Genomic DNA, 23,600 nt, shown 5'->3' with positions numbered 1-23,600 from the left:
GTTTCAGGAGTTTTTGTTCTATTAGTGTACATACTTTTACAAAGAATGATTCAGACAACATATGAATTAATGTTTTGTTTTTTGGAGAAGCATGGTTGTGACACATCAACTTTGAACACTCTGTAGATCTTACTCTTCATGCAGTGTATGGGCCACAAGTACAGATTCAGTAATGTTTTTTATCACCTTGCTCAATCAACTTGGAGACACATCATCCAGTCACTAAGACATGCAAAAATATTCCCCAAAAATGAGTTCAGACTTTTTTGTGGACATCTAGATCCACTTGATTCATTTTTCCACTTTGGGATGTTGAAGAAGGAATGCAGTATATTAAGCAGAATATGCCAGAAGTCGCAGAAAGAAAAAAATCCGTACTAGAAAACAAACAAATAAATCTGGCTGAAACGTCCACTTTCTTAACCTGTTAAGTGCGTAGGTCGTTATATAACGTCCTGGACAACTGCCACTCACTGTGTGTAGGGCGTAATACAGCGCATTGGAGGTATTTTCCCCAACCTATTCTTAGAACATAGTTTGTCCCTTGGGAATTCCCCCACCTTCGCAGCATGTGTAGGACGTTATATTACGTGCTGGACAATTGCCACTCACTGTGTGTAGAGCGTAATATAACGCCTTGGAGGTATTTTCCCCAACCTATTCTTAGAACATAGTACATAGTTCTTCGTCACTTCATCAAATTAATTACACAATAGGGGGTAGTTAACGTTTTAAAAAACGTCACGCTTAACGGGTTAAAAAAAAATGGCAGAAAAGTCCACTGGCCAAAACGTCTAATTTCTTGTCTGAACTGATCAATTTAAGCAAGATTAACACAAAAATTGTTCAACTGGAAATTGGAATATATCCAAAATAAATATTTATGTTCAACCTTTCCTCACTCTTTTATTATAAAACAAGATAAATCTGATAAAGTATAAAAGTTTATAAAATCAATTCCAGTCAATACTGACTTTCTTTATACCAGATAGTAGATGAAACCTAGATATAATTATCCATAGAACTGTAGAAAATCAGAGAATTGATTCCTGGTTTATTTAGATCAGTGCATGATCACTGTGTCTTGTGTAGTGGCAATGAAAGATTAACAATAGGTATAGAATGTTTACAACATCCTGATATCATTAAGGCTCAAAGACAACATGGCCGACTTATAGATTTTGCTATATTGATAGTTGAAATCAAGTATTTTTATTCTATTGTGCCTTGAAGTCTTTAAGAAAATATATTAAGCTTTAGAAGATTATTAATTTTGTTGGAATATTTCCAAAGACTTGATTAAATTATCATTCAGGTGTGTCTTAAAAAGGAAGCATTAGGTAGAAGATGACTCTGTATCGATTGAAAAATTTTCAATGACAAGCTGCTTGAAGGAATTATCGGTGCTAGATGTTGATTCTATGTTTAAGTTAAATCAGAATATTCCAACATCATAGGATTCTTATTACAATTATTAAAATAAATTTGATGAAAATAATGTAGCCTAAAAAAAAGGTTAATCTTATCTGACATTCTTATGCAAAGACTTTGTGTTACGTTGTAAGGGATCCAATTGATGCGATGGTTAATGGTAGAGTCAAGATACGATTATTGACAGGTGAATTGTTAATTAAGAAAAGGAAGGTAGGGATATCAAACTTTTTATAGCTAAAAGAAATTTTTTAATTGTGTCAAATATTTGTTTTCCTGTTCTTCCGAAGCTAAAAACGGAAAATTAAGTCACTCATTGAGCCTCAGCTTAAACATTTAGTACTTATTACCCCCAAAAATATCCATGAAAAAGCAGAAACAATCTGAAACTGCTGTTTCTTAGACTGCCTCAAACCGTCGGAGATATGTGAATAGTTTTCCGTATTATGGGACAATTTTTCATGTGCCACAGCTGTGCACATGACAGGGCAGTTTAGGAAGCCCGAGTTAGGGTAGTTTCTGGCAATCTAAGTTCTAAATTAAAAAGATTATTTTCTTGATCCCTAAAACCATATGAAATAAGGTACACAGGGGCGGATCCAGGAATTTTTGCAGGAGGGGGTTTGCCAGGTTCCTGAGACAATGTATCTCTCCCCCCCCCCCCCCCACACATGGTCTCTATCGTCATTTTGGCATATATACATACACATTGAGCTTTTTAAAGAGAAATTCAACACCTCATTTGATGTCAATTTATATTATGAGTCAATACAATGACATTGTGATTTAATTTCATGGATGCAAGGTATTAATTGTGATATCACATAATGTCTATGTCTTTATCTCGTGCTTTGAGTGCCCATCCTGTCCCACATCTGACGATAAAGGATAAAGCACACGGCCGAGAAACTTTTCTCATAAAAAGTGTTGATTAATAAAAAAATTTATGCAGCTGAGCCACCCCCCCTCCCTCTGGAACCGCCCCGGTACACTTCTTTGCCAGTATAGTGTTTAAAAACTATGGAAACTTTAGATTGTCAATAATGCTTATATCTCCTTAAGTGTGGTCATTGTGCCTAATCCACTTAATTTCTGTTTAGATTTGCGGGGAGGGCAAATGGTTTAACACATGCATGTTACATCATGGAATCAAGTGGCATGGTTTCGATTCCCCACTTGTATGTGTCAAGGAGTAGGGTCGCCTGTCCGACCCTGTGGTTATTCTCTGGGACTTTCTGTTTCCTCCCACAGCTGAATGCCCCTACGTTCAAGCATTTTATTGAAATTAAATTGAACCATATTTTAGTCCTGAAGTTCATGTCAGGTGGATGTTAAAACTCTCTCTCTCTCTCTCTCTCTCTCTCTCTCTCTCTTTCTCTCTCTGCTATGCCCTAACTAAAATAAGTACATGTATTGTGTTAATGAAACTTTAAACCCCTTGTATTCAGAGAGACATTAGATCAGGTTGTTTGTATGTGGTTTATTAAACAATGTTCTGGTGTTATATAATTATTAAATAAACAAAGATTTATGTATATCAAATCACAATATATTCTAACAGGCAATATATGATACATGGTTAATATAGATATTTTATTATTTGATAAAGGGTATTTTAACCCTAAACCCTCCTCTTATTTCTACCAAAACTCTGTTCTTGTTCTGCTGTAGAGCAGGGATTTTTAAATATATTAATATCTACTCTCTCCACTGATATCATCCTTTGCTCCAGAGCCTCCAGTACTTACTCAGATCTACTGGCCTGTCCAGCCCCGGCTACTCTTTTAAGGGAGTGTTCCTGTTCCCCCTCTTGTTTCCTATAAATAGATATTTAACTTAGGAGAACTTTTACTGCAACTTGAATAAGTCTGAACATAAAAATAACTTTTATAAAGAAGGAACTGGCTTGTTTTAGAAATAATTTCAGAATTATTGATACTTTTATAAACCCATACGCATAAAATGGCAAGATGATTTCATTAGAAAGTAATGTAGACTTTATTAGTCCGGTTGGTGCAGAAAAGTAGGATGTTAAACCCATTTCAGTTCATTTTATTTCAAATGAGCCATAAAAAGATATTACGTGAATATTTTATCCCCATTTCAGTTCATTTCATTTCAAATGAGCCATAAACAGATATTACGTGAATATTTTAGCCCCATTTCATTTCATTTCAAATGAGTCACAAACAGATATTTTGTGAATATCTTAACCCTATTTGATTTCATTTCAAATGGGCCACAAACAGATATTAAATGAATATTTGAACCCCATTTCATTTCAAATTTGCAACAAACAGATATTACATGAATATTTTAACCCATTTCAGATATTACATGAATATTTTAATCCCATTTCATTTCATTTCAAATGGGCCACAAACAAATTTTACGTGAATATTTTAACCCCATTTCATTTCATTTCAAATGGGCCACAAACAGATGTTATGTGAATATTTTAATTTCATTTCATTTAATTGCATATGGGCCACAAACAGATATTACGCAAATATTTTAACCCCATTTCATTTCATTTCAAATGGGCCACAAATAGATGTTGCATGAATATTTTAACCCCATTTCATTTCATATGGGCCACAAACAGATATGTGAATATTTTAACCCCATTTCATTTCATTTGAAATGGGCCACAAACAGATGTTACGTGAATATTTTAATTTCATTTCATTTAAATTCATATGGGCCACAAACAGATATTACGCGAATATTTCATTAACCCCATTTCATTTCAAATGGGCCACAAACAGATGTTGCATGAATATTTTAACCCCATTTCATTTCATATTGGCCACAAACAGATGTGAATATTTTAACCCCATTTCATTTCATTTCAAATGGGCCACAACAAACAGATATTACATGAATATTTTAATCCCATTTCATTTCAAATGGGCCATAAACAGATATTACATGAATATTTTAACCCCATTTCATTTCATTTTAAATGGGCCACAAACAGATGTTGCATGAATATTTCATATGGGCCACAAACAGATCTTATGTGAATATTTTAACCCCATTTGATGCCATTTCAAATTGGCCAAAAACAGATATTACATGAATATTTTAACCCCATTTCATTTCAAATGGGCCATAAACAGATATTACGTGAATATTGTTTCTGGTTTAAATCTTTTTGTTTCTCCTGGATATCTAGGCTAAGTGGTCTAGTTGTGTTGCAATATTTGTTCTGACCCTTTTTTAGCCCATTAAGTCACCATGTATGTGTATACAAGACTTATATAATGATAATATTGAAAATGGACAGTTTACTGTTATCAGTATTTTTTTTGTCTTCAAACTTTGTAGATATCTCTCATATTACAATTATTAGTCCATTACTACACGTATTCACTATAGTATATAATGATATACTATATCTGACCTCTACTGTTACATTCCTATTATATATCTACCATGGGTTATCAACAAAATATCTTAGAAACCGTCTAAATCATATACAAGAGTTACATGAACACCTAGAAACATATCAGTTCCGTAATGGAGGTAGGTAGGGCCAATTTAATTATTCAAAATGGTTTATATTAATTAGAAATGACATCATAGAACTGTATTATATACGATCTTTGATGGCATAACACATCGCACGACAGTGGGAACATAGCATTATTGTGGGCTCTTGTCTCTGCTGTATCTATTGTTCTGTCTGTATATTTTGTGTGCAGTTTTCAATTAGCTCTCTCAACTTACCAAATAAATGCAATGTAGTTGTAATGATCTTAAGCTTTGATTAGAGATGACTGTGTGGTCTTAACAGATACGCTTCAGGTCATAAGGACAGTTATAGGTGCCAAGATATAATGGGTTTTCTCCGGTTTCATCCCAGTATAAAGGGAAGTCATAGAGAGGGGGGGGGGGACTTTTCGGGCAGATGGGTAAAGTGAAAACAAAACTTATTATTTTATCTGGTTGGCAAAATCAGAAATCTAATAACACACTAATTTTACTTTTAATTAAATACAACGAATTTGTACTGAATTAACTATGGATTAAAGCATTTTGTCTGGAGTCACTCTTCTTTGTACGTCATTTTTCGGGCATCGATTATTTTTTGTGAATGCAGCTGCAACAGTTTGATTGGATAGTTGGAATTCAGGTTGGAACAGAGTGGGATTTCGGTTGCAAACCGTTTGGAAAGTTTAAAGTTACTTAATTTCCGGGCTAGAATAGCAGAAAAATGCATTTGTGGCAGTTAAATTTTCAAAATTTTCTCGGGGAGCATGAAGCCCCCATACTCCGCAAGGATTGATTGGTTGTTTGGGATGTATTCTCGGGTTGGAATAGCAGGAAAGCACGTTTGCGGCAAGATACATTTTCAAACATGCATCGAGTTCATAAGCCTATGTATACAGGACCATTTATGTATAAATTTATACTGATATTTCTAGAGACTTCTGGTTATTATCAAGTTTATCAACATATAGATCAAGTGCTCTCTACTGAGAGATCGGATAATTTTTATTTGCAACCTTTGACGTCACTCGAGTAGACCTACCTAATTTTTGTCCTGTATGCGCTCCATGGGTGTTTTTCCGGGAATCCAGTATTTTTTCTAGTCAGATTGGATGTTTCTACTTTCCATATATACACGGTAAGCTCCGCTCCTTCGCCTCTCACAGACAACCGGCACCGCCGTCTGTATCCTGAAATTCTTTCAGGTATTTCAGGTTCTACCCCACTAACATTCATCTAGCCCGTACGTCTATGCTGGATGGTCATAGATAAAAATGAATTATTGTCGGTGTGTTCATAGAAAATTAGAGAAATTTAAAGATAGGTGGTGTCGAATAGATAGAAACTAATGTGAAATTTAAGTTTAGTTACGATAGGATTGATCGACTAAGGTAACTTTTGAACCAGTATTCTATTTGTTACGACTACTTGTTATTGTGTATGATCTGGAGTGTTGGTCCTTTCATATCACCTATTAATGAATCCCACATTTTCCTGTAATTAGAGTTAGTCACATTATGAAATGAAATGAGTTTTAATGTCTTATTTTTCTATAATGACTGTTGTAATGAAGACAGACATAAGCCATGCAGTGTGTACTATGAGGTAAATATTGCCAGGAATTATAGTGGTGCTACAACCTACTCTTATTTCAATTTTCAACAGTCAAGGTCTCTTTTACATGCACGTCAGTGTGTATACAGCACCAAAGGTTTTTCGTCCCATCTGAACGACTAGACACTGTTCCTTACCACGCTGTCTGTCATGTGCCACTGACAAGGAGAAACCACACTAGTCATATTATTATTACTATATATTATTATTATTTAATACAAAAGTACAAAAAAAATTGTCAACTTTCTTAATTTGAAATATAAATAAGAAGTGTTACAGGGTGTTCTAAAGATATACTTTTATGATATGTGTATAGATATAAACAATGATATAGTGTCAATAAACTTGTCATTGTTTGATAAGAGAACAATAGGTAATGGTGTAAATAAAGAGTTTTGTTATTTTGTGAGCACTGTTGTTATACGTGTGACAGTGTTCTATACACTATAAGTGAAATAGTTAGGTTTCTATACCTTATAACTATAGTCAAACTCAGGTGAATAGAATATTACATAGCTCTATTCATCTCTCACACTTATACAAATATATGTATTCTTATAGCATACCAAATTATATACATGCCATAAAGGGACATTTCACCAAAAATAGTTCTTCATGCACATGTTTAAAGGGGTATTGCCAGATATTACAATTTTAATTGAGACAATTTCGTTGTTTGCTGTTTATAAACCCAAAATAAAACATCAAAACATAGCATTTGTATGTTTTTCACCCATGTGCAGAGCAGGATTATAGCATTGGCTTTAGATCCTGCAGCGATTAAGAGTATTAAGGGAGTCAAGTCTTTAACTCAATATCATCCACAATCTTCGACATTGCAAACACGACTTATTGAACAATTTAAATCAACATTGATGTTGTTATCTTACTATGAAAAGTTGGGCTTCTAATATCCAATATCTAAAACAAAATAAAAAATTTAAAATTGGCACACGAATCGTGTGCCAGAATGCTTTCGAGCGCCAGTTTTATGAAGCGACTCAGTGAACAAGGCTAAACATATCCCATGTAGGAGAATACTACCGGTGTAGACTGGAGTAACCAGACACCAATGACTGCCATTTAATTCAGACTCTTCGCATATTTCGCCGAACATAACTGATTAGAAATTACAGTAAAAACAGAAAGGTTTGAATGTAAATCAATTTATACACATTCATATTATATTATTATATGCATTGCGACCCATTTGCATCCATTTCTATGTGCTAAAGAATAGCGATTTAGCTCCTTTAAGTGAACAGATATTTCATATGTGACAATGACTGGCACCAATATTGTCCTTTAAGTGAACAGATATTTCATATGTGAATGCTGAACCAAAGTATAAGTACTTTCAATTATCTATTCAAAAAATTGGTTCAATCAACAGGCTAGGAATAAAAAAGACAGTGCTAGATTCATAGCACATGACTTTTCTTTCTGGGTGTCTCACAGTATCTGTAGCCCACAGTTCTACAAAATTATAATCTGGCTCAAGTGTAATAACCTAACTGTATGTCGTTTATAAATATGACCATAACTATCCAAGTAATATTTATTTTTAAACCTGTTCGTAATAAAAAGTCTCAAGTTTCTACTAATTAAAACTTATAAGGGCATGGAGATATACTTATTATTATTGTCATTGTTCTGTTGAGTCTGAAGTAAATAGTAAAAAGTTCAGCACTTCTTCATTGATTGAAACTACTAAGAAATGAATTCATCTTTAACAAGATTTTCAGGGTTCAAGTCGTTAGAATATTTTACAAGAAATAAGCGCAGCAAAGATTAAAGCCTCATGCTAGAGAATTTTTATCGTTGGGATGAACAAGAGGGAAGTAGATGCCCACTGATATTTTGCCTCTGGAAATCTGTTGATCTGCACAATAGTTTGACAACCTACTTGTACGACACACAGCAATCATATTTAAATCATATTCCTGAAATAATGGTATCAAGAACTGGCATCAGCTCATTCATGATGGCCATATTTAGATAGCAATTATGGGAATTTGTATTCATTGGTCCACAAAACCTACCATAATGCCAAGTTTCAAGGAAACCGATGGGACTGGGGTGAAGGGGTCAAATGATTAAATGTCTGCACCTTAGATCTGAAGGTATGTCATTGAATCAAGTGGCATTGTACATGACAAGCAGTAGGGTTGACCGTTGAATCTCTTGGGTTTTCACCACCCCCCTACGCACAAGTGAATTATTGAAATAAAATTGAACCATATGTTAGTCCCGTAATGACATAGTTTGTGTCAAGTGGACATTAAACCCCATTCCTCTCTCCTTCTTCAAGAGAGCCAATATGAATAATACCTTCCTGAATTCATCAAAATTTGTATTGTCATTAAACTATAGCTTCTCCAAATCATAAATTATGAATTTGATTCATTATTTGTGGTTGGTAAATTGTCCCTTGATATTTATTTGATTTCTATGGAGAGAATGCCATTATTATATGACAAATAGATTATAGTTTGTTATTTTATTGAGCATGTATGACAGAAATGTAACAAACCATCCAATCTATATTTCTGTCAGATTTGAGGATTCTATCAATTTATAATGAATAAAATGTTTCTAAGGCCAGTGCGTAAGGTAAGAATATATTAATGACAAATGTGTGACTATTTGATGATGGAATAATAATATATCCATATATTAGTGACTGTTTAATGGTGGAATATTAATAATATTCATATAAATGTTTATTTGATATTGTATATGTCCATGTATTAATCATAATATTGTATATGGTCCATATATTAATTGTATGGAAGCCTATAACTACTGTTCATAATTTCTACTTTTCACCCCTTCAAAACCCGCAAGTCGAAAAGTCGCAAAGTAGAAGTTACGTCAAAATGTGAGGCGAAAGCACACTATAGAAGCCAAAATCAACTTGAAAATAGGAAATTAAAAAATAATACACAGCGTAGCACATGGCCTTTTTTTTCTAATTTCTTATTTTCGATTTGCATTTTGGCTTGTGTACCGTCTTGTTGACTTTTGACTTAGTCATATTTTTGTATTTATTGATGTCAGTAAGAAGGCACCAATACGCGTACCAAGCCAAAATGCAACACCTCAGGTTGTCGTCCCATCTGAACGACTAGACCGGGAGCGAACCCGCGGCCTCCAGGCTAGTGGGACAGAATAGCCGCCTTTGCCCCCAAGGAATTAATAGAACTAAGTGTATAAGAATGGGTTACTATTGGAGGACATATTTTTATAGTATTGAAAAGATTAGACATTACAGAGCAAATTTTAGGAGTTTGACAAAAGATATTAAAGATTACATAAATTAAATTAATCACATTTATTTTATCTTGTAGACTATAAGTCGAACCAGCAGTAGCAGAAAATCAGGAACCGCTAGTGCAGCTACCTCTAAATCTAAAACCTTACAAACTGGTTCAGATACAGAATCTGATGTGGAACTTAGTAGCCGTGAAGTCACATCTGATCTGGATTTTAAAAAAGTGGATATATTTGATGATAAGGCCTGGGATACTGATTTAGAAGGAGATGGTGAGTTAATTAATTCTCATTTCATGATTGGGTGGGCAGTGGGTGCAGGATATTAGGTTATGGGGGACCCATGGTAGGGTGTGTATCTTTCTTCCCCTGTCTGAAGTGTTTTTTCAGAGATTCTCTGTGAAAATTTTGTAAAAATTTGGTTATTTTATGTCAGCTGCATCACACCAACCAACAAAAAGCTAAAATTTAAAAATTTACATGTTGCACAGATTTTGGGTTAAGAAATTTAATCTTCAAGATTATCATGTTGATTGTCCATATAATTTTGAAATACTGTTTCCTACTTTCTGCTTTAATGGATGACATCAATATGGATTTCTGTCCATGCTGTGTATATGCTGCTACACTCCTTGTAAACAGGTCTTAAGATGATTTGTGCCCCTCAATCCAATAACTCAAATAAAACATCTTGCTAAGGTGTAAAATGTCATTTATTATTGAAAAATACAAATAAATGACAAGACAACATTACAAATATAAACATTATTCAAATACTAATAGACATCAAAATAATTATATTCCCTGACCTCCCATAATAATCATGTTGGATAAATTAGAGCCCACTTAAACCTTTTTCTAAATTGATTTGTAAATAATACACCTACTTATTAAATGATCACAGTGGTGAAACGTATATAATAAACACTGGCTTTAAGTACATTTAATTTTGTTATGGTCTATTTATGTGCTCTTTAAATTTTGTTTTAATTGATATTGTAGATAATACACCTACTTATGATCACAGTGGTAAAACAGCCTATATAGAAGCATGTAAACTGGTTGGTGTAATTCCTGTTTCTTACTTTCTACGGCACATGCAGGATAATAAAGTTAATTTAAGTCATCATGGATTAGGTGCTAATGGAATGAAAGCTATAGCCATGTCTTTAGTGGTAAGATCTATTTACATATTCTGGGAGGACCACGGACGTCATTTGTTAGTCTTAATTGTGCTTATCAAACATCCACTGACATTTGGAGTTCGAAGAACAATAGAAATTGTTTTCCCAAGTATTACAGACATAAACGTAGAAAAAAAAACCATATTATTAGTCTCAATATAAACCCATTCCTTTCATTTTTATTGCCCCTTGTAGTTTGTATATCTGAATCCATAATATTTAGCCCTTTTCATAAAAATAGCAACTTAGGTTCTTAGTACAAAATACGGCTTAACATGTCGCCAGACAGGATTCTGTTATAATCAGGCTTCTCTACCAGGTGGTCAGAGGAAAAGTCATTGACTTAAAGATATATCCCCTCAGCGATAAGTAGGATAGGACATCTATTCCACTCCAATTCTAAATTTATGTGATGGTATAAAGTGAATTTCGATGTATATTGGGTGCCGCTGCGGTTCACTGCGTAAGATGTTGACTCACTAACCTGGAGGTCCTGTGTTCGATCCCTGTGTTGGCCGAGAAAGTTCAATAGGATTTTTTATAGGAGTTATGCAGGACGGAGTACACATCCCGTTTACATGACAGTTGGAATTTGATGTAAGAGTAGGCTGTAGCGCTGCTGCCTGGGCACAATTTCCTTCATATCACACTGTATGGTGCCTGTCTTGATTAGCCCAGTAGTTGGAGAACAGCAGGATGTTCAACTCCATTTCATTTCATTTCGATGTATTTATATTTCAGTCCAATACAGAAATAACAGAGTTAAATTTAGCTGATAATTGGCTAGGATTTACTGGTGGTATGGCAGTATGTCAAATGTTAAAAGAAAATTGTTTTATATCACATCTGGTAGGTTTTATTTCATTTTGAGTTATCATGTAGCTATTTTATTAGTGGTCACCTATGATAGGCTGTTCTAATAAAAAAAAAATAGCCCACAGACAGTTTAAGTGACTGACGGGGCCTCACATAATGACAACTGGTTACTATTCTAAGCTATTTTAATAATGGAATAGGTTCTGTGTGATGAACTGTGGGATGAACCGATGACCGGACCCTACATAATGCAAAGGGTAATATTGTGTGCGAGATTTTAGTAAGTGGAAACAGGAAAGTTACCTGATAACTATAGTAAAAATCAGTGATGAGGAATCAGTATCTTGTGTTTGCCAGATAGAAGATGGCCCTGTTCTTGATGAGTGCAGGGTAAGATCTAGTAGTTGTATTTGACTCTTTAACATAACATTTGTTTTTTTCTTGTAAAGTTAGTCTATTCCGAGTAAATTTGATGAATTTATTGGGTATTTTTTTTTTTACAGGATTTATCTGATAATAAATTAAATTATCAATGTGCACAAAGTTTGTGTGAAATATTATTACAGAATGATACATTAAGACATGTTATTCTCACAGGTAAGTTATACATTTTATCGTATTCAATTTATCACCTGTTATTCTCACAGGTAGGTTATACATTATTATCATATTCAATTATTTCATCTGTTATTATCACAAGTAGGGTATACATATTCAATTATTTCATCTGTTATTATCACAAGTAGGGTATACATATTCAATTATTTCTCATTTTAATACCATGCACAATAAAGGTTTTGGTAACAAAAAACACAATCTGATTAAAATACAGATCTATATTTCTTTTCGTTTTTTTATACTTTCGATGGCCTATGACGTCAGACATTTGATTAACCTATCAGCATTGATGTTACTAGTGGATTACCCACAGTTCCGTGCAAAACATGCCTAAAGCTCGCCGTAACAGACCTTTTCATTGGCTTATCCCTGACACAATTCAGAACACGAGTTAAATAACAACTCTTCCAGATCCAAGTGTAGTAAAGACAAGTAAAACAAAATTTTGAACTATAAAAACGAAACGAAATAGGATCTGCGTTTTAACCAGATTGCCAAAAACATGGGTTCTATTAGCGAACATTGTTCTCCTATTTCTGTATTGTAATTTTGTTTAACTTTTCTGCACCAACTGGTCTAATACTGCCATACCTCATTTTTTTTTCATCCAATCCAGATGATTAGATGTTTTTACATGCCTGGCCCTCCAGCCATCCCGAAAGAAAAAATTTCTCGGCCAGCACTGGGATAAATTTTGAGAAAATGGTTTAGCCTACACTTGGATCAAACCCAGATTCTCCTGGTTTGTGATCTCATGTGTTCTAACCAAGCCACCGTGGTTCCAAATACAGAAATAGGCAGATGATCTCCTTTCTTTACACCTAGCTCACAACCCGCTGTACGTGCTACCAAGAGAAGTCTATAGGGGAAATTTTTAGTAAACCCATGCGTGAGACTTGTGTGTCATTTGTGTGTGTTGAGCTCCTTAGAAGATCGCAGATTTATTTTTTTCTGCAGACCAGACTAGCCAAAGTCTATTCTTTAATTCAGACTGACTTGTTTCCATAGAAAGAAATATTTATTCTACCTAAAATTTTACAAAATTTGTTTGAAATGGACAAATTACCAGACAGTCCATAAAACATACTAGTTTACTTAGAGAGGTATTATCACTCTCAACAAGATAATAAATATTGAAGTTTGAAGATTATTACCATTACCATTACAATATAGTTAACCAATCTCACCAAGAAAATAGATATAGATAAATTTGAAGATTATTACTATTCTCACCAAGAAAATAGATATAGTTAAATTTGAAGATTATTACCATTCTCAGCAAGAAAATAAATATAAATTATAATTAACCACTCTCAGCAAGAAAATATATGTACCCGTAGTTAATTTTAAAGAGTGTTACCACTGTCACCAATATTATTACCACTCTCACCAAGATTATTACCATTCTCACAAAGATTATTACCACTCACACCAAGATTATTACCACTCTCACCAAAATTATTACCACTCTCACCAAGATTATTACCACTCTCACCAAGATTAATACCACTCTCACCAAGATTATTACCACTCTCACCAAGATCGTTACCACTCTCACTAAGAAAATAAATATAGTTAATTTTGATGATTTTTACCACTCTCACATTCAAAATATGTAATTAATTTTGATTAATAACGTATTCAAATAACCTTAAACTCTTCTTATTATTGAAAATCTGAGCATTGAACAACTAAGAGTACAGTATTAGTATTATTCACAAGCATTCCGTGGTGGTATGGTAGATCTGCCTCAATGAATATATACAATCCAATTTGTAGATGCCAATTAGAACTGTTTCGAATCTGTGAAAACCTCCAAATCACTAAATCTTTATAAAAGACTACTATCACAATCTAATACAAATGTTAATCAAAATTAAATATAGATAAACATTATCGGCTAGTCTGGAACAAGTTTGTTTTTTTATCACATTAATTAATTTTATTATTTAATACATTAATAGCACTGATTCACTGTTGTTTTGTTTTAATCACTTTTACTTCAGGTAATGACTTTGATGATAAATCTGCTGTACATTTCGCTAACACTATAATGGTAATTTTTATTACATTCACTAGCTTAACATTCAAATCTGCATGTGCATTGTGTATGTTTGGGTTTTGTGGAGAAATGTGTGTGGAGACAGGGAGTGAAATGGGAGGGATCGGTACTGTGGATCATCTTCACTGTTAGTCTTGAGATCTTTTAAATATGAATAAATTAATGCAAACCAGACTAGGTTATCAATGAAATTTTCCTTCAAACATATTAATTGGATCTTATATACAGATGAATCATATGTGGCGTAAAAATTGACATGTAACATAAATATGTTGGCATGGAGAGTATGAGTGCCAATATCGACTACAGTGCCCTGTTCCATGCAATATTTATTTAGCATAGTAAAAACAAAGAAACCCTTTTCGTAAACTATATTTCCTTGACAGACAAGTGCCTCAATAGGTTCACTTTTAAATCTAAATATGCCACCATTGCGATTACAGCCGTCACTTAAAGCAGAAGGCAAACTGCATGTGTAAGGTAAAGCTTGGGTCTTTATTTATTTTATTGTGAGTTTGCTAATCACTTTCAGTCTATAATTTTATTTTTAGATAAAAATTAAGTTTTCAGTTTGCACTAGATGATCTAATTAACCTTGAGGGAAAAAGTCTTACAAATTTTTCTTTAGTTTCATGCAAATTCAGACAGGTAGCTTATTTAATTTTTTTTACAGTTAACTAAAACTTTGGAATATTTGAATCTGAGTAAGAATAATTTTTGTGAGACTGCTGGAGTGGTATTTGGACCAGCTATATCAGAGAATAGTTGTATTAAAGAATTAGATCTCAGTTGGAATCATATCAGAAGAAGAGGTGCTGTCAGTGTTGCTCAAGGTGTTAAGGTAACATTTATAATAATAATACTCTTATTGATACCTAGATGATTCGGAGCATGGTTTGGATCATTGAGAAGTATTTCAATTTGCTTTTATTATAAGGCGTGTGAGTGGTATGAGGCAGTCAGTTGAGGGGAGCTAAAAGGGTTTGAAGATAGATGTTTATGGCAAACAAGAGTTATTTTCGGGTAGTAATCAAAGATTTTATTCGGACAAAAGTGCACTCTATCCAAGATGAACTCTTGATGAAAATGATCAAGCAGAAGTTAGAGTGTTGAAGGGGTTTATATTCTTTGATGATGAGTTATTCCCCTTTAATGCACAGAATTTCCAAAATTTGATTTTGAATTATAATTTGGATTCTAACTTGTGAAATACTCCTGAAAATCTATGACAGAAAATATTGTATAAAAAAAAAATTAAATGAAAGAAAACGATATCTTTGTAGCAATTTTATACCTACTCCATTACAGACAAATGTATTTATGAAGAAGATTAATTTATCATGGAATGGTTTTGGTGTTGAAGGTGCCTTTGCTGTTGGAGATGCTTTAAAAGGAAATTCTGTTCTTGAGGACCTTGATATTTCGTAAGTCTTGTTACATATTTCGTATTGATTTTTAACTGAAATTATATTCATGCTTGTCAACTCTGGTTGATCTTCTAGTTAATAATTAATTGTCTCTTATTACATGCATCACAAATGGATATAAGAGGTCGATTAGACAATAAATGTAATAGCATATGTGTATGACATCAGATCAACTGCAAAAAATTTCTCTTTTAACAAACCTTAAAGAGACATTAACACTTTAGTGACATCAGGCTTATTCAAATTAGCCATCTTCATTTGCCCAGTCGGAGCAGAACAGTAGGACGTTAAACCCTGTTTCATTTCATTTCTTTTATTCAAATTAGATTGTACACAAGTCTGACTTTAGCTGTTAATTTATGAATTTAACCATTAATTGTGAAAAACCAATATCTCACTTTAAGTAGGTTGTTGCTTGGAATTTCCATAATAAGGTGATACTACAGTTATTTTGAATATGAAATTATTCAAAGGTAATTACATTTATTTTGTGAGATTGATAAAATGCTTCATTAATCTATGTTTATTATTTTTTCATTTTAGAAACAATCGAATTAATACCGAGGGAGCAGTAATAATTGGTAAAGGTCTTGCTGTTAATGAAACTTTAAAAGTGCTTAAGGTATATTTTGATGGTATTTTTTTTACTAGTAATGTGAAGCTTTTAAATAGTGTAAATGGCAATAACAAGTCAAAATTGACCAAATTAAAACATTTTATTTAAAGAAAGTACTTTTTATTTTTAACTTTTATTCTGCCATGTTTGGGCTTAAATCATTTTAATTTTGTTGCCCTATTGTAGCCTCCATAAACCAGATTTAGTCTTAAAGATAAAGTATGATAAAGATGAATGATGTCTGTCCATTTATTCTCTCCTATTTTGGTATTAGATTTGAAAAAACAACAGTTATTCTGCTCATATAAGATAAATTTATGTTCCGTACTACATTTAATTTTTAAAGATTGGTAAGAATCCGATGCAGAGTGCTGGTTGTTGGGGAATCTGTGCTGCTATATTAAAGAATCCTAACTGTATATTGGAGACGTTAGACTTCTCAGTAAGTATTAGTTTATGTATTGTTCATCCTGTAATAGTAATACCTAAGATGCACTTTTTCCTCTGGGAAATTTTGCCCAGGCAGCAGCACTATGGCCTACTCTTATATCGAATTCCAACTGCCAAGTGATCTTTTACGTGCACGCCAATGGGACCTTGGTTTTTTCATCCTTGTCAGGCCCTCTGTCTTGAACCACTGACAAGGGGAAACCACGTCGGAAAATCATGATGAAGTTTTTCGCCCAATGCAGGGATCGAACACGCAACCTACAGGTTAGCGAGCCAGCATCTTACTCGCTAAGCCACTGTGGCTCCCTTTTACTCTGGGAGTATAAATGAAGAATGTGGATTAATAATTTAAAGGATTATGAAGGAGTTTTACTTTGATTTTAATCTAAGATGATTTATGTTGAAAGTTTTACTTAGGCTACCGCTTCTTACTCATAATTATCCGACGCTGAATGCAGGTGCAAAAACTAAGATTGTTCTGGAATTAGAAATTATTAGAATGATTTAAATACCTATTTTTCATAGTGACGGTTGCGAAGATTCAGTCAGTGACTGCCTGTAAACCGAATATGGGTTATGACCGCTGGCAGAATGAACTGAAATTCCTTTATTGTTGCCCATTTTTATATGACATTTTCATCAATGATAAGGATTTTTCTTACTTTTGTGTAATTTTAGGATATATTAGTGAATCAAGATTTTAATGAGATATTCAAAAAAGTACAGGAACAGTTCCCAGAATTAAAGATGAGACATGGGGGTATGGAACCGCCACTCAACCCTAAAGCTAGAGTCCATCCCATGGTTAAACTACACAGCTATATCCAGAAAAATAACTTACGACTTGTTGATTTCTTTAATAAATTTGACAAAGATAAGAGTATGAGTGTCACCCATGAAGAATTCTTAACTGGTTTAGTGGTAAGTTAAAAATGTATTGATCATAGATTTTTACTGGAAAAAATAAATTTTGTTTTAAAAGAAAAGTCCCTAGTGTTGTGGTCAAAAATGTTTGATTTTCAAAGATGGAGAAACAAATATCACTCCAATTGTTTGATTCTAGGAATTTGTACTAAGTTTTACAGAGAATAAAAACTGTGCTCAGTAACCCAAATTTTGTCCAAGGGGGCTAGGCTTTATGATGAAGTATATGACTAATTCTATCAGGGGTATTGCAAATTAAACTGGTACTGAATTTTAAGATTACTCAAAAATTTTAGCATGTTGTTTAGAGATGCTTCAAAATATAGGGCAAAGGAGGCATGATACATGTATGTAATCCCTCCATCCATAAGAAATATCTCTGTCTCACCCATAATTAATATGCCTTACTCATTTATCGACTACTATGAATGAATATGAATTACAATACAGCATATAGTTAATGATGGTTAGATGGATTGTGTATCTGCCTTAGCCATAATTATCTAACTTGATTGTTCTACTTCTTGGAACTTCATTAGCATGAGTAGAGACTGTCAATTCTCAGTCAGCCATTTATATTCTGTCAACTTTGTTTTATTTGTTTATATTAGAGGATTAAAAAAGTAAGTTTTTATGTATTATCCCATATTTATAACCTTTATATGCCAGCAACTGCTAATGCCAGGTATTCCAAACACAACTGATACCACATATATTTGTTATTCCACGTTTATATCCTTTATATGCCAACCACAATTGATGCCACATATTAGCTATCCAACCTTTATATGCCAGCAAATGCTAATGCCACATCTATCCCACATATATATGCCACAGTTGATGCCTCATATATTAGCTATTCTGCATTGATATACCAGCAAATGATAATGTCAGATATATATGCTAAAAACAATTCATGCCACATATATCTTTATGTTGTAATTGCTATTGTGGAAGTGCCGAATGCTTTCTTTGAAATGTCAACTGAAAGGCATTTTCCGTGTCAGATTACTATTTAATTTAACAATCAATCAATCAATAACTGCCCAAGAAATTGAAGCAAGATTAATCAAAACCAATTATCTTTTTATATAAAAAAGGTATGAGTCACAACTTTGACTAAATACATCCCTATTTTTATTTAAATAGACAGTAGGAAACCGCCACTTGTAGTGAGCAATTGAGATGGCCAGTAGACTAAAAGTGTATTTGTTAGACATAAAACTTATGCCTTAATACAGCAGTGTTAAGTGCAGATTTTTCAAACAAAACACTGTATACATGGTTATATTTGATGCATGAAATTTGTACTTTATGATCCATTTCCTTAACATTGACCTTTAATCCCTTATAGAACAATTTAGTAACCCTATAGAATCCCTTTCATGTGCCTGCCAAATATTATATTTTGTTGGATTGTTATATCATAAAAATTATATATTATTAATTTATGGTAATTATATATTATATTGTGTTCATGAGTTTATGATATAGCTTGTATTCATGAGTTTATGATATAGCTTGTTTTCATGAGTTTATAATATAGCTTGTGTTAATGAGTTTATAATATAGCTTCTGTTAATGAGTTTATAATATAGCTTGTGTTCATGAGTTTATAATATAACTTGTGTTCATGAGTTTATCATATTGCTTGTGTTCATGAGTTTATAATATAGCTTGTGTTCACGAGTTTATCATATAGCTTGTGTTCACAAGTTTATCATATAGATTGTGTTCACAAGTTTATAACATAGCTTGTGTTCAAGAGTTTATAATATAGCTTGTGTTCACAAGTTTATAACATAGCTTGTGTTCAAGAGTTTATAATATAGCTTGTGTTCACAAGTTTATAATATAGCTTGTGTTCACGAGTTTATAATATAGCTTGTGTTTACGAGTTTATAATATAGCTTGTGTGGATTTATATTGCTTAAAAAATCAGGTAATGGTTAATTAGAAAACTAATGCTTTTTGAGAATACACAACCTGCACTTCTAATGGAATTATTAAACTTTATTTCTGGGTTAATATTTGATGAATAAGTGACACATAATTACCGAGCAAGAAAATTTATTCCGTTTACTTTTGTACTCTCTGTATTAGTGTTTTATGCTAGTAGTAGTCTGTAAATTGTTCAAAACAATTACATATATATACTGGGATTCAATGAAAATACATTATAACCAGGCTTTGGGCGATCCGTTGGAAATGATCTGGAGGGTAGTGTGATGACCTTTGAACAATGACTCTGGTACTTGTGCCCTTTTGAATTAGTGCAACAGCATGTTCTCTGTGTTTATTGCATCTTCTCCTTATTTCACCCCATAGCAATATATTATCACTGTCCACATTTGAGGTTCTCAACTCGTTAATCAATTGTAGCATGACAAATATCAAGGTTAAATAAATTTAGTTTTTTGCAGAGTAAATAATATACTAGTACAAGAGTAACTTTTATGTAATTTTTTAAAAGGAAACTGGAATTAATTTAACAGAAGAAGAAACTCAACAGTTATTAGAAGAATTAGATCGAGATGGAGATGGTGAAATAAATTATAGGTTCGTATTACCTACTTATGTTATCATTGGTACCAAAAGACATTATCTGATAATTTGCTGGCCTCTGAGATAGCAGTGGCACATGCTCCCCATCTACCCTCCTCTATCTCACAGGCTTGTGGGAGGGATGTATGTACTTTTCATTCGAAGCTAGCATGCTGGGACCAATTTTCCCCCATTCTAATCAATGCTAAGATGCAATTATTAACTATTTCTGTTAATTACATTCCTTAATTGGAACATATTCCCAACCACTTATTTTCCTTGGAAGTTTTGAAAATTGTGTGGCCAATTTTCCCCCATTCTAATCAATGCTAAGATGCAATTATTAACTATTTCTGTTAATTATATTCTTTAACTAGGACATATTCCCAACCACTTATTTTCCTTGGAAGTTTTGAAAATTTTGTGGACAAAATCAGGAAATTAGTCTAAAGATGACCTAATAACTGTGTTTAAAAGATGTTAAACTCCATTCATAACCTATGTTTATTGGGAGCTGCAGTGGTCCAGTGAGTAAAACAACCAGGAAGTCTTGGGTGGGGAGAGCCTTTCAAGAACAGTATCTAGTCACTCAGAAGTGCCAAAAAAACGGCGGTCCCATGTACCCGATGCACATTGGCGTGCACGTAAAAGAACCCTGGGCAGTTGGAATTCAATATAAGAGTGTAGACCTATAGTGACGCTGTCCGGGGAAATAAGAGTAGACACTAGACAACAGTGTTGCTGATAGGGACAAATTCCTTCATAGCAAACAGTATAGTGTATGCATGCCTTCATTAATGTGTTTTTTTTATATTACAGTGAGTTAGTAATAGGTCATACAGATTTCCAGGAGAAAGAAAGACAAATGAACATGGTGATAAGCAGTATGAGACCTATTACTACGTAAAAACATATTTCATATTAAACATTTTATAATTACATCAATTCAGTCTGTGATATATTTATACATTAATACAGGTAGAAAAGATAAATAGATAACATGTGAATTATTCACTATGACATGTTTATTAAATGTATATAAAGAATCTTTTTGCTAGAGTTAAATTTGACCATTGCAGGGCTTTTTTATTCAAATCTTATGTTATTTAGATGTTTATTCACCTGACAAACCCATAATCAACTCTCTAGATCATTGTGCGGATGAGATATTTAGTGCATTAGTCAATGCCAGCTGTATCTGCTTTAAATGCTAATATGGCCAGTCAAGTAAAAATGTTCAGGTAATGCATGACTTCACTTACGAAGACTGACAAAAAAAGGGTTTTGTTTATTATCATGGCAATGGTCCTTGACAATCCAGATTATGATTGGCAATTTATGGTTATTTCTTGTTAGAATTTCAAACATTCATAACCACACCCAGAAAAAAGTAATTTGACTGAAATTTCAATATATTAATTTTTCATTATCAGTGTCTGCTGAGCTATTATATTACAGCAAGAATGGCCAGGGCCCTGTTTCTCGAAATCTTAACTAAAGATAAAATCCAAATTTTAGTAGATACTTCAATTTTGATTGGCTAAGCACTAAAATCAATCTAATATTATCCAATCAAATTACTAAAATTTGGATTTTATCTTAGTTAAAATTTCATGAAACAGTCCACAGGTCTTTATCTAAATCTTACATATCATGTTTCTTTAATATATAAATATTAGTAATCAGTATGTTTCATGCATGATACATACAATGATGCATACTCATAATGTTATATTATGTGATTACCTACATGTGAAAATAAGTTCTTGTTCTATTTATAAATCTCAGATCCTAGTCCATTTCGTTTTTTATTTTTCAAATTTCCTTTTATATATCTTCACTACACTTGGATCGGGATGTGTTTTTAAATAAACTACGTTCTCTTTGATGGTGGGGATTGGCCAATGAAATCGTTCATGGAATTCTGGGAGACAATGGTTGATTATAAATATTAAGAGTTTTCGCCTGTGAACCCTGATACAACCTTCCATATAATCCAGTCAGATTTTATGGAGGACATCAAAAGTATAATAGAAACAGATGAAATTTACATCTTTAGTTTAAACAGATTGTATTTATAAGGGAAAATGATAGTCTGGGCAAAGTGTAAAAACTGGTGTTTTATAAGAATTGCCTGTACGTTTTTTTGCGGGGTTTTCCTGGTAGTTTTGAGTAAAGATTATGAGTATTAGTAAAATGTGAAAGTTACCAAATTTAGCCTTAATTATTATTCCTTATATATTGTATATCTTCAAAATTATATTGTGTATTTGTTTATGATTTCTGGGAAAAGCATCTCTGCTTTCTCAATAACAATCCCATTACGACCGAAGAGTGATAATTGCTAGTGAATATTGTGAGGCTGTTAACTTAAAATGGCCAATGTTTTTTCTATTTTATTTTATTTTAAATCATTGTTAGGGTACTTATATTTAACTTTAATTTCATGACACAATTTAATCCACCACTTACAGTTTACAAAACAATTTAATGTTTTACAATATTATTATAAGTTATGAAATTCAACTTTATTAATGTGATAGATTTGTTCATATTGTAAGTATTTGTTAGTTTTTAAGTTAAATTTTGTTCATGTTGTGTTAAGTATTTGTTCATTTGAAGTATTTGTTAATAAAAGCTTAGAGTGATACCAACGCAGCATTATCATGATAAAATTGTTTGTATGTGATAAAATTGTCTATTTGTGATAATACTTGTTTATTAGCCGTCCGTTTAATGGAATAAAAACATTTGTATATCTTTAGTTAATTACTCTATAAAATACAACCATCTCTCCTTACAAACTATTAGCGTCATTTTGTTATTGGCAACAATTGAAATACATAAAATTCGTGCAAGTGGAGAAGGAGTTATGAAACTGGTTGTATCCCTTGACGCATCAAGCTCAAAATAGTCTTCTCGAGAGGGCTTGCACGTGTCGGTATATCTTGGGACGAGACGCCGATTTTCAGTACCCAAGCAACTGGGTGAGTTTTGTTATCTATACGAAACACACCCTCTTGTGAAACTACATTTCTACCGCCCTTTCCCATCTCAACAAATGTGTTCCTTGAATAAAACAATAAACTTGTTGATAGTCCTATTCCAACCTGAGGAATCAACGTGAGCTGATTTATTAAATTTTC

The 23,600-nt window shown here is 33.0% G+C and overlaps 1 protein-coding gene across 5 annotated transcripts in view; it reads left to right on the top strand.

Annotated features, from left to right (window-relative positions):
- The window catches only part of LOC126825196 (leucine-rich repeat-containing protein 74B), a 29,285-nt gene extending 6,067 nt beyond the window's left edge, over positions 1 to 23,218 (top strand). For 3 of the 5 annotated variants that reach the window (XM_056101931.1, XM_050554695.2, XM_056101932.1), the window contains 12 exons: positions 9,891 to 10,086; positions 10,816 to 10,988; positions 11,739 to 11,846; positions 12,317 to 12,410; positions 14,438 to 14,487; positions 15,167 to 15,334; positions 15,802 to 15,917; positions 16,464 to 16,542; positions 16,883 to 16,978; positions 17,665 to 17,907; positions 20,384 to 20,469; positions 21,274 to 23,218. In XM_056101931.1, coding sequence (XP_055957906.1) covers positions 9,891 to 10,086; positions 10,816 to 10,988; positions 11,739 to 11,846; positions 12,317 to 12,410; positions 14,438 to 14,487; positions 15,167 to 15,334; positions 15,802 to 15,917; positions 16,464 to 16,542; positions 16,883 to 16,978; positions 17,665 to 17,907; positions 20,384 to 20,469; positions 21,274 to 21,361 — 1,497 coding nt within the window. In that variant the 3' untranslated portion in view covers positions 21,362 to 23,218. Of the gene's footprint in view, positions 1 to 1,507; positions 1,645 to 9,027; positions 9,154 to 9,890; positions 10,087 to 10,815; positions 10,989 to 11,738; positions 11,847 to 12,316; positions 12,411 to 14,437; positions 14,488 to 15,166; positions 15,335 to 15,801; positions 15,918 to 16,463; positions 16,543 to 16,882; positions 16,979 to 17,664; positions 17,908 to 20,383; positions 20,470 to 21,273 lie in introns of those variants that run through there. The other 2 variants (XM_050554696.2, XM_050554697.1) reach the window with 2 other exon arrangements.
- The last annotated feature ends 382 nt before the right edge of the window (positions 23,219 to 23,600 follow it).

This window comes from Patella vulgata, chromosome 6 (assembly GCF_932274485.2).
Source record: "Patella vulgata chromosome 6, xgPatVulg1.2, whole genome shotgun sequence".
Lineage (NCBI taxonomy): Eukaryota > Metazoa > Mollusca > Gastropoda > Patellidae > Patella > Patella vulgata.
Note: the sequence above shows the minus strand (reverse complement) of the source record. Positions and strands in the feature narration are given on the sequence as shown.